This window comes from Amphiprion ocellaris, chromosome 20 (assembly GCF_022539595.1).
Source record: "Amphiprion ocellaris isolate individual 3 ecotype Okinawa chromosome 20, ASM2253959v1, whole genome shotgun sequence".
Taxonomy (NCBI): Eukaryota; Metazoa; Chordata; class Actinopteri; family Pomacentridae; genus Amphiprion; species Amphiprion ocellaris.
This window is the reverse complement of record NC_072785.1, coordinates 4,039,506-4,051,549: the sequence shown is the minus strand read 5'-3', so window position 1 is coordinate 4,051,549 and position 12,044 is coordinate 4,039,506. Positions and strand designations below refer to the sequence as shown.

Sequence of the window (12,044 nt, the reverse complement as noted above, 5' to 3'; positions counted from 1 at the left end):
CTCGACCGGTGCCTCGGCTGGCGCCTCCACCAATCAGGAAGCGGCTTCCTCAACAGCCGTCCAATCACAGACAGCGCTGTTAGACGGTGATGACGGGAACAAACATGGCAACCTGCTATTGCTGCACACTCCGAAGGTTGTTGTTGATTTGAAAGGTTCTCTCTAAAGTCCATTAAACATGCTCAGCCTGACCATAAAGGAGGTAAGTAGAACTGCTCGCTCCTTTTTAGGACTAGTTCTCCAGGTTTAACTGGATATTTTCTTCTGTACCTTCATTTGTAGATGAAATTGAACGTACAGTCAGTAAGAGATGTATTTTCTGGCTGAAGTATTAACGTTAGGGGGACCAAATTATCCTGTTTTCATATCCTGTCCTGGTCGTTCTGGTTGTTTTTTAAGTGAAGAAAATGTCCTGGTTTTCATTCTTTTTCATTGGGCCACTAAATTGACTAGAACTAAAGATGCAGTCATGGAAAAAATTATTAGACTACCCTTGTTTTCTTTAATTTCTTGTTCATTTTAATGCCTGGTATCACTAAAGGTACATTTGTTTTTACAAATATAATAATAACAACAAAAATAGCTCATAAGAGTTTAGTTTCAGAGCTGATATCAGACATTTTCTTGACAATAACCAAAATCACTTCAGTTCTTCCATTAATATCTATGGCATTGTTCTGCCAAAAACAGCTTTTAGGATTCCACGTTTTCTTTTCTGTCTGTTTTAGTGCCATGATCCACACAGGAGTTAGTACTGATTCATAACCACTGTTTCTGATGACTGCAGCTATACGTCTTGTCATGATCTCCACCAGCTTCTGACATTGTTCTGCTTCACAGCAGCCCATTCCTGTTGCACTAATTCTAACTAATTTGCTTTGTTTTTGGGCTTGTGGTTCTCCATTTAGCGTTTGATGATTTTCCACAGGTTTTCAGTTGGATTTAGATCTGGTGATTGAGCAGGTCAAGGCATGGTTCCAATGTTCTGGTTCTCCATCCAGGCTTTACCTGATCTCGCCGTGTGGTAAGGGGCATTGTCTGGTTGGAAAATCCAGTCATTGGAGGCAGGAAAGAGTTTTCCAGCTGATGACTGTTTTCAAGAGTAGCCCCAAACATGACCTGGTTCATTTGCCCTGTTCCACCCAGACTGAAACTACCCCAGATGGTTACTGATCCACCCTCATGTTTTACTGTAGGGGCAGACAGTCTGGTTTGTAGCTTCTCCAGGCTTCCTCCTAACCAGTAAGTTGGCTGGAGTTGGCATCAACTGAAAACTGGATTCATCCCTGAAGAGAACCTTAGTCCAATCATCAACAGTCCAATCCTTGTGATCCCAGCAAAGAGTAACTGGACTTTCCTCTGCCTTTCCTTGATGAAGGGCTTCTTCCTGCCCTGTGTGACTTCAGACCAGCTTCAACAAGTCGCTTTCCAACTGTCCTTGCTGAACAAGTCCCATTTCTCCACAGTGTTCACTCATTTTAAGGTTCCTGGAGGTCTGAGGATGATTTCTGACACAGGAACAGATGAGTGACGGTCATCTGGTGGATAGAAAGACGTTTCCTGACCAGCTAGCAGTTTGGTAGAACCATGTTGGGCTTGTTTTTTCTTGGTGTAATGAACGGCTGTCTTGGAGATCTTCAGTTTTTTCACTACCTGTCTCTCACTCAGACCAATTTCCAGCAGTGCCAAGATGGCTGCCTTTGTGGCTTCACATAATTCTTTAGTTTTAGACATTATGTGAGAGCTGACAACTTCTGAGTTGTGCTACAGCTTGAATGTAAGCAGGAAACAACTCTAGACCTTTACATGTGCAGTGCTGCTGATGGCATGAAATGTTCTCTTATACACCCTGGGAAAACAATGAAGCTGAAGTATGTATAATAAGACAATAGTAAGAAAATAAGACAAGTAAGTATAATAGGACATAAAGTATAATGGAATCAGCTGCATTTAAAGTCCTGTTCATTTTATTCTTCAGGTAATAAACCTTTAGTGGTACCAGGCATTGAAATGAACAAGGAATTGAAGACAACAATGGTGGTCTAATCGTTTTTTCCATGACTGTATGTTTAGTTGGCAGTCAAACAATAAACATTGACTGATGCTAGCTCAAAAAGAACTGACTGCAATAAATATTTGATTACTTGTCAACTCATAAATTTATTTTCATTGTCAAATAGCTGATTCCAGCTTCCCCAATACTGTGACAGTAAACTGAATAAAACAAGGCATTTGTGAGTGTTTTTTCAGACTTTGGGAAATACTGATTGACATTTTTCATCATTTTCGTACATTTTATAAACCAAATAACTTTGATTAGTTTAGAGCTTGATTAGCTAGACTACTTTGACTGATTGGTAGATTAAATAACAGTTTAAACTCCACTCCTCGGCTGGTGTTTCATCCTCGTTCTCCAGGTGTCTTTGGCACTCAGGGAGGGAAGAATCTCCCCAACAGAGCTCTGCAAGAAATGTCTGAATCGCATCAAGAAAACACAGCATCTGAACGCATACATCACTGTGACAGAGGAGTCAGCGCTGAAACAGGCTCAACAGTCAGAAGTCAGGCTGCTGAAAGGTGTGAACACAGGAGCTTGTTTTTAACTCTGTTCTCTGTGGAGTCGCAGGTATTACTCTTTGACCTCATCTTTCTTCAGGTGTCCCTAAAGGTCCTCTGGATGGAATCCCTTTTGCAGTCAAGGACAATTTCTGCACCAAGAACATCAAAACCACGTGTGCCTCCAAGATGCTCAAAGGTCTGTTTGAACTGTCTCTATGAAAAAGTTACTGTCTTAAATTTTCCACTCTGTCAATCCAGTAATTATAACCCACCACTACTCTGGATACAGACTACACTCCACCATACAATGCTACAGTGGTCCAGAAGCTTCTTGACCAAGGTGCTGTTCTGATGGGGAAGGCTAACCTGGATGAATTTGCAATGGGGTAAGGCTGCTGCTGTCGATGTAAGGATGTTTATGGCCACAGCTATTCATCTGGACATCCCAGGCTGTATATTAGTTTGCTTTATAAAGTTAATATGACTGTGTATAGATAGAAAAATGACGGCCATTTTTCTGGACTGATTTTGTCCTCCCAGTGCGGGCTGCACCGATGGGGCTTTCGGTCCAGTAAAGAACCCCTGGAGCTATGCTGCTCCCTACAGAGAGCAGACGGGGGCGATGCTGGAGTCTGACTGGGCCATCACTGGAGGAAGCTCAGGTGGAAGCGCTGCAGCTGTGGCCTCACTGACCAGCTACCTGTGAGGGAACACATTCACTCCTTTAGAAAAACTGTTGCAAAAGAACTCATGGAGACAGATTTGACTGAAAATCGTGTTTACTTGTGAAAGTTATGCTGGTTTGCTATTTTTCAGGGCTCTGGGCTCAGACACAGGTGGTTCCACCCGTAACCCAGGAGCGTTGTGTGGTGTTGTGGCCCTTAAGCCCACTTACGGTCTGCTGTCCAGACATGGTCTTATCCCCCTGGTTAACTCCATGGATGTCCCTGGTATAATGGCACGCAGTGTCAATGATGCAGCAATTGTCTTAGGTAAGAAAGAAATAATAACCTGTCAGTACACCAATGACAGTTTCTTAGCTGTCCATTAGTCACATCTTTCCTCTGACATCCAGTCTAAGTTTATACACATGCGTTTCCTAATATCAAAAGGAATGCTGATAATATCAAGGTACACTGGCGGAGTTTCAACCACTAGTAGCACTATGGAACAGTGATTTTTGGGTGGGTCGTCTCTTTCTTTGTAACATAAGGCAGCTAACTCTGAGTGCATCAAAACAATGACATATAATAGTGACTAGACGTTACTCCAGTTCTAAGAGCATGTTGGTAATTGAACAATGGTTTGTTATATTAGCCTACACTACCATTCAAAAGTTCGGGGTCACTTAGAAATATCTTTAGTTTTGAAAGAAAAACATTTTTTTAAATGAAGATAACATTAAATGAATGATAAACCCAGTGTAGACATTGTTAATGTGGTAAATGACTATTGTAGCTGGAAACGGCTGATTTTTAATGGAATATCTCCATAGAGGTACAGAGGAACATTTCCAGCAACCATCACTCCTGTGTTCTAATGCTACATTGTGTTAGCTAATGGTGTTGAAAGGCTCGTTGATGATTAGAAAACCCTTGTGCAGTTATGTTAGCACATGGATAAAAGTGGGAGTTTTACTGGAAAACATGGAATTGTCTGGGTGAACCCAAACTTTTGAACGGTAGTGTATATGGAAAAATTTACATTCTCAGTCGCGTTATTTGAGAGAAGAAAGCTGCTACTCTAAAAAATACTCGAGCACAAATAGTGCTTGTCATCTTCTCTCTATCTGACCAATCAGTCTTGTCTTGTCTGAGTTTAATCAGTGTGGAGCCCTAAGCAGCAGTTTTTTCAGAAGTACCTTCCTTAAAGGTGATCCCTTTTTCTCTTTTTAAAGAGGTTCTACTGGAGCAGTTCTTGCAGTCTGAACGTACACAAAGGTTCTGGCCACCTGCAGTTTCCTGCTGTGGCACAATTTACAGCCACCAGTGGCTCAATACCTGACAGTGATCAACAGCTGGGGGAACCAACACACGAGCAATGTGCCAACAAACGCAAGCAAGCAAATGTGAATGTAGCCAGTGCACAGTTTATTAAAAAGGGAGCTTTGCCAACATTTTATGAGAAGGAAAATGCACAAACATGTTTGTTAGACCTCAGAAATCTACACAGTTATTTTTTGAGACATTATGACTAAAGTTGTTTTGTTTTTTTTTTGTCAGTCCTTAAGGGAGCCTTTAAACCTGTCCACTTATTGGAAAGAATGTTTATCATTATAAATAAATAAATCAGTATGTCTTTTCCATATTGTCCATTTAAAATACTCTCCTTTGACAGTAGACGTAATCTGGGATTGTGCTGATGTGTCCGATAGGTATCCTTCAGGGTCTTGATGTGAGAGACTCAACAACAGTTCCGGCCCCTTCACCACTAACAGAGCTTCCACAAGACTTTGATGTCAAGAACATCTGTGTAGGCATTCCAAAGGTGAGTGCATATGTGTAAGCATTCCTACCGTACTCGTAGCAATACTAATAGGTTTTACTGGCACATTAACTGTTGCTAGTACAGACCTATAGCTCTTCATTTTGAGATTTGACACACAGTTGTCAGTTAATTTTCTGAATTTCAAACACTTGTTGCTGCAAATAAAGTAAAAAGTGAAAACTTGTGATAAAGAACAGAGCAGAGAAGTTAAAAAAAAATTACTTTTACAAATGATATCCACTTAAATGCTTATTAGCTAGAGAAACTGTTTATATGAAATGTTATTTTTGTGTTTTCCAATGCAAAGATGGAAAGATAGATGAAAGACATCAAATCAAATTCCTTGTATTTTGAAATAACTGTTTGTGAATGTGAATGAGCACAAATACATTCAGTCTTTCCATCAGCTTGTCTTTCCTGTCCCTGGCTATTTGTCAGGAATACCATGCCCCAGGGCTGTCTGAGGAGACTCTAGCACAGTGGAGTCGTGTTGCTGACTTGTTTGAGAGGGCAGGTGCTCAGGTGAAGCAGGTGTCTCTACCCCACACCCAGTACTCCATTGTGTGCTACCACGTCCTGTGTCACGCTGAAGTGGCGTCTAACATGGCCCGTTTTGATGGCCTAGAATACGGTATGAACCACTCTGTAGTATGTTCTTGTGGTTTAGAACTCTATACACTACCGTTCAAGAGTTTGGGGTCTCCCAGGCATTTTCATGTTTTCCATGAAAACTCCCACTTTTATCCATGTGCTAACATAACTGTACAAGGGTTTTCTAATCATCAATTAGCCTTTCAACACCATTAGCTAACACAGTGTAGCATTAGAACACAGGAGTGATGGTTGCTGGAAATGTTCCTCTGTACCCCTATGGAGATATTCCATTAAAAATCAGCTGTTTTGGATGCCCAGGTAGCTCAATTGTTATAGCAGGTGACCCATGAACAGGATCTATAGTCCCAAACACAGCGGCCTGGGTTCGATCCAGCTCACGGCTCTTTGCTGCAGGTCTTCCCCCCATTAAGGCCAAGAAATAACTTAAAAAATTAAATAAAATCAGCTGTTTCCAGTCAGAATAGTCATTTACCACATTAACAATGTCTAGGCTGGATTTGTCATTCATTTCATGTTATCTTCATTAAAAAAAAACAACTGCTTTTCTTTCAAAAGTAAGGACATTTCTAAGTGACCTCCTTTTGAATGGTAGTGTAGGCTACATCCCATCATATGTGTTGTCAGTATGTCACATTGTGGTGATGAAGGTGATGTTATTGACCTCTGTCCCTGTTTGCCAGGCCATCGTAGCCAGATAGACAGTTCAACAGAGGTCATGTATGCATCAACCCGGCATGAGGGCTTCAACGATGTAGTCAGAGGGAGGATACTGTCTGGAAACTACTTCCTGCTAAAACAGTAAGACCACATCCTGAACAATTGTGCAGCTTTCATATTCACATCACTAACATGAAACCAGCATGCTGCTTTCTCACTGGAACATTTTCTCTGCTTATTTACTGAGCTAGCTTTTTATGAAAAGAGGAAAACATCATATTATTGTAGTGAATTACTCCCAAAACTGAAAGAATCAACTGCTGACACTCTTTTTCCAGGAACTACCAGCACTACTTTGTGAAAGCCCAGAAAGTCCGCCGACTTATAGCAGACGATTTCAGGAATGTGTTCGGCTCAGGTGTCGATGTGCTGCTGACACCCACCACACTGTCTGACGCAGCCTGTTACCAAGATTTCACACAGGAAGACAACCGAACACGCAGCGCACAGGAAGACGTCTTCACGCAGCCTGCCAACATGGCAGGTACGCAGCGCAGTACTGATGCATGTATAGGAAGTGTGGGAGGAATTGAAATATTCTGTATTATGACATATACCGTACACACTCACGCCTTTAACCTTTGATCCAAAACAAGTTCAGCATAGTCAATACTTCTTATTTTCTATCCTGCAACAAAGGTACATTCAAACATAAATGTCAGTTGAAATTAAAAGGGGAAATGACTTGTTGTGACTAAAACTAGTTTCCTCATGCTACTGTTTATCTCTGAAGGAAATCACATAACCTAGTCAACATATCATGATCTCAGCTTAGATTAACCCCATGAACCCCAGCAGTTTCTGGGTGTTCTTTCTTCTGTCTTTTTTTTTTTAATGCTGCTGTCACATTTTCACTCATTTTCCTCTACAATATAAAGTCCTACACCTCTACAGAAACATCACAACTATGGCTAGAAGGAGAGAGAACTTAGGAATGTCTTTTTTGCAGAATAACACAGTTCAATTAATTTTTATTTATATAGTGCAGATTCACAACACACCATCTCACAGCGCTTAGCGTAGTAAGGTACAGACCTTACGAATTATAAACAGAAAACAGAAAACCCAACAATCTAAAGCTGCCTTTGGATTCCCTATGAGTGACAATGGCAAAGTATCCAAAAAAAACCTGGGATAGGAAGGAGAAGTAAAAACCTCTGACAGAACCAGGCTCAGGGAAGGTGGCCATCTGCTTCAACTGGTTGGGTGATGATGGGGGTCCAGCAGTGAGTCCAGCCAGCAGATCAGAGACATGTAGCTCCAGATCCAGAGACATCCGTGGGGAGAACAAGCACAGGACCTCGGGGGAAACATAGAGTTAGTGATATGTAATGGTGATATATAACAGTATAGAGACAGTAGAGGAGCCCAGTGCATCATGGGAATCCCCCGGCAGTCTACACCTACAGCAGCATAACTAACAGACAGCTCAGGTGATCCCAAGCAGCCCTACCTATAAGCTTCATCAAATAGGAAAGTTTTAATCCTAATCTTAAAGTACAGAGGGCGTTTGCCTCCTGAACCCAAACTGGGAGCTGGTTCCACACCAGAAGAGCTGATAGCTGAAAGTTCTTCCTCCCATTCTGCTTCTGGAAACTCTGGGAACCAAAAGTAAACCAGCAGTCTGAGAGCGAAGTGCTCTGTTAGGATGATATGGTACTATAAGGTCTTTAAGATAAGATGAAGCTTGGTCATTCAGAGTTTTATATGTTAGAAGCAGGATTTTATATTCTATCCTGGATTTTACAGGGAGCCGATGAAGAGAGGCTAATATAGCAGAAATATGAACTCTGTTACTGAAGGAACATTTATAGTCATAAATAGAAAAGATAGATACTGGATTTCTTTGATCATTTATTTTACAGAAACTGACACATGCTGGAATCATTATGTACCACACTGTTCTAAATGGCCCCAGGTGTTAGTGGAAAATAAATGGTGGCTCTGCGTACTATTGATATTTTACTGCCATTACTACTGTATTTGTTACGCCTGTCTGCTCTGTGTTAAACACAGGATGGGCTTCAGTGAAAGAGTCCATGAAAGTTAGTCTCATAAGTGTCCATCGTAGCTGATGGTGTCAGAGCTGAAGGAGTTCTGAGTTAGTTTTTGTACACAATCTGTTCAGTGCGAATGGTTGAGGAAATGTCACAATTTTAAGACTGGATTTGGTTACTTTTCCTGTCAGAACAGCGTGCCACATGAGTCTTTCTGGTTTTACAGCTTGTTTCTTTGATACATGGTGTTATTTTGGCAATTAAAAAAAACACACTCCTTTTTCATCAACTAGCAGGTTTTGGTATTCAGAGGGTTGAAATGTATCTCAGAGACCTAAGGGAGGGTGTTTACATTCTGTCAAACTTTCTCCTGCCATTTGTCCCTCTCCAAACTAACATCTAACTGACTTTAAGATCTTAATCATTGCTTTTTCCATGAACATTCTTTCAACTCCAGGCCTCCCAGCTGTTTCTGTGCCAACTGCATTGTCGAGACGTGGCCTTCCCATTGGCTTACAGCTCATAGGCCCTGCCCTCCACGACAAGAAGCTGCTCAGTGTTGCCCAATGGATCGAACAGAGGGTTGGGTTTCCCTCCATCAGTGACTGGGATTACTCCAGAGAGAGCAGGAATGACACAGCAGTGACCAAAAGGGAGCAGACTTCAGCTGTATGAAGGGAACAAGGAACCAACTGTCGACAAAGCCACACCATGGCCTTCCAGTGTAACTGAGATAACTGCTTGAAAGATGCCTTTGGAGGACATTTTTTTGTGGTGGGAATCTCTATGAGTCATATATTACAGTAGCTTGAAGTCTCACTGACGGAATAAAACATTATGACATGAAACCCTCACTATTGTACAACATGCATCATGTTTTAAATGGAGGGACACATGGTGTTTAACGTCACATCCTGCTGCATTTGTTGACTTAACGTGTTGCTATTAAATCCATGCAACTGTCATTTATTTTCACAGTGATACGATAAGTCGTTTTAAGGATCAGCACATATACACTAGCAGTCAAAAGTCTGGACACACCTTCTCATTCAGTGTTTTTTCTTTATTTTTACTACTTTCTACATTGTAGATACATACTGAAGACATCAAAACTATGAATGAACACATATGGAATTATGTAGTTAACAAAAAAGTGTGAAATAAGTCAAAACATGTTTTATATTTTAGATTCTTTGATTCCTGCTTTGAACACTCTTGGCATTATCTGGATGAGCTTCATGAGGTAGAACCTGAAATGGTTTCACTTCACAGGTGTTCCTTGTCAAGGTTTATTTGTGGAATTTCTTGCCTTCTTAATGGGGTTGGGACCATCAGTTGTGTTGTGCAGAAGTCAGGTTGGTCCACAGTTGACAGCCCTTTTTGACAACTGTTAGAATCCATATTATGGCAAGAACCAATCAGCTAAGAGAAATGACAGTCCATGATTACTTTAAGAACTGAAGGTCAGTCAGTCTGGAAAATTGAAAAAAAATTTTGAATGTATCCCCAAGTTCAGTCTCTAAAACCATCCAGCTCTACGACCAAACTGGTTCACATGAGGACCTCCCCAGGAAAGGAAGACCAAGAGTCTCCTCTGCTGCTGAGGAGAACTTCATCCCAGTCTCCAGCCTCAGAAATGGCAAATTAACAACAGCTCAGATTAGATCCCAGATAAATGCCACCCAGAGTTCTAGTAGCAGACACATCTGAAATTTTTGAACTTTTAAACAGTAGTGTACATAATTAGATTTTTTTTCAATGAAAATAATCTCTTCCAGCCTTAAAATGACTTAGTTGTAACTCTACACAATACAATGTGCAGATCTATGAAGTCCCTGCCTCTCTTCACCCACCCCTCCCCACCTACACACCAGCTCAAATACTGTCAAACTACTACACTAAACAATAAAGGGTTGCAGTATTGGAGTAATTTAGCCATACATGTTGGAACTGGAAAGTGACTGAAGAAGAAGAAAAATACAGAAAGATCCAACCTGCATGTTTGAGATTGGCCAGAAGTCTGAATTGGGGGTTTTGAGACTCATTGGTATACTGTTTCATTATGGAAATTCTGTTTGCTTATTTTGCAATATGTCTGCCTACACATATAAAACACCATATGAACCTGTGAAGTAAAAAAAACAGGGCGGGATCTTGACTGATTTTTAAGTAGGTATATATCATCACCCCTAGTCACAGTAGTAAGGATGTTTTTCATGGCTTAATCTGCCCGTCATACTTCAAAAAAATATTGTTAAATATGTCAGCGATGGGGCTGCACAGTGGCTCAGTGGTTAGTACTGTCACCTTGCAGCTAGATGATCCCCGGTTTGTGTCCCGGTCTTCCTAGGATCTTCCTGCATGGAGTCTCCATGTTCTCCTGTACATGTGTGGGTTTTCTCCAGGTTCTCCAGCTTCCTCTCACAGTCCACAAACATGCTGAGGTTAATAACTGGTGATTCTAAATTGTCTGTAGGTGTGAATGTGAGTGTGATTGTTTGTCTCTATGTGTAGCCCTGTGATAGACTGTTACCTGTCCAGGTGAACCTGTGATAGACTGTTACCTGTCCAGGTGAACCTGTGATAGACTGTTACCTGTCCAGGTGAACCTGTGATAGACTGTTACCTGTCCAGGTGAACCTGTGATAGACTGTTACCTGTCCAGGTGTCTCCTGCCTTCACCCTCAGTTAGCTGGGATAGACTCCAGCCCCCCATGACCCTGATGAGGATTAAACTGTGTATAGATAATGGATCAATGGATGTCTGGGATGTACAAACAAGAATGGGATATAAATGCCAAATTCATAATTGTAGACTGTATATTTCTATTCATTTTCCATTTTACTTTGATCATCATTACAATGTAAAATACATTAAACTGCATTCTGTACTGTATTATTATTTTTATTTAACTTGGTGAACTCAAACACCAGCAGGCTCTTTAAATCATGCTGACTCAAGCAGACACTTTCCCTACAACACTAACACAGTCTTGAGCTAAGTTTTGGAATTACTCAAGTGGAATCTATCCAATTATCCATTTACAGAACTGGAAAGTGGCCTAAACTTAGGTACTACACTAAATGCTTACAGGTCACAATAATGCGCTTTAAATTTACTCCAGGTCAACATAATCTAGACCCACAGCTCTGCAGGAAGGAGTCTATATTTAGTCCACATTGCATGTTACAAATAATCCTGATACCGTAATCTTTATAGTATTTGCTTAAGCGGTTCTTTTGAATCTTGTGTATCAATGACGTTATTAATGCCTTGATGATGGATATTTTGTTCCAAAAGGAACTGATAAATGAATATTTCCATGCGGTGGCCAAACATGTACCTCTTCCTCTTTTTCCTTATCAGTATCAGCATTTGCATATGTTGCATATGTAAATAAAATGTTTCCAAGCACCATCTAAATACAATGTTTTGTTGTTACATAACTGGTTTATTCAGTGTACAACTTTGTTTCAGCAGTCGAAAGAGAAACAAATCTGGCTGAAAACCGCATAAAGCCTCTATTTTGAACTGTACTGTATTTACAGAAGCTGCATTTACCTGCCTCTACCTGAGCTGGCCCCATTAATACAATTAGAATTAGGATTAAGAGGCTACCTCGAGGTTTTGGCCTCGTCTCTGTAGAGACATTGGCAGTTAGGGTTCAT

General features: G+C 40.9%; 1 protein-coding gene across 2 annotated transcripts; it reads left to right on the top strand.

Annotated features, from left to right (window-relative positions):
• The first annotated feature begins 9 nt into the window (after positions 1-9).
• qrsl1 (glutaminyl-tRNA amidotransferase subunit QRSL1) lies at positions 10-11,271 on the top strand. Of its 2 annotated transcripts, XR_008600072.1 has the most exons (12): positions 10-202; positions 2,418-2,577; positions 2,657-2,755; positions 2,849-2,945; positions 3,100-3,261; positions 3,376-3,551; positions 4,934-5,046; positions 5,485-5,677; positions 6,342-6,459; positions 6,657-6,862; positions 8,833-10,947; positions 11,041-11,271. XR_008600072.1 is itself a non-coding variant. In XM_023282910.3 (11 exons), exons 1-11 carry the CDS (start codon positions 179-181, stop codon positions 9,048-9,050), a joined length of 1,566 nt encoding a protein of 521 aa, XP_023138678.2. In that variant the 5' UTR covers positions 10-178; the 3' UTR covers positions 9,051-11,271. The 2 variants fall into 2 exon arrangements, 1 of the variants encoding a protein (XP_023138678.2); XM_023282910.3 differs by having other exon boundaries at positions 8,833-11,271.
• Positions 11,272-12,044: the final 773 nt, after the last annotated feature.

Excerpts from the sequence above, each read along its gene's own strand:
- qrsl1 (XM_023282910.3), top strand. The coding sequence starts at position 179 with ATGCTCAGCCTGACCATAAAGGAG. Across the intron at positions 3,552-4,933 it reads TGATGCAGCAATTGTCTTAG|GTATCCTTCAGGGTCTTGAT; the intron begins GTAAGAAAGAAA and ends TGTGTCCGATAG. Across the intron at positions 5,678-6,341 it reads TTTTGATGGCCTAGAATACG|GCCATCGTAGCCAGATAGAC; the intron begins GTATGAACCACT and ends CCTGTTTGCCAG.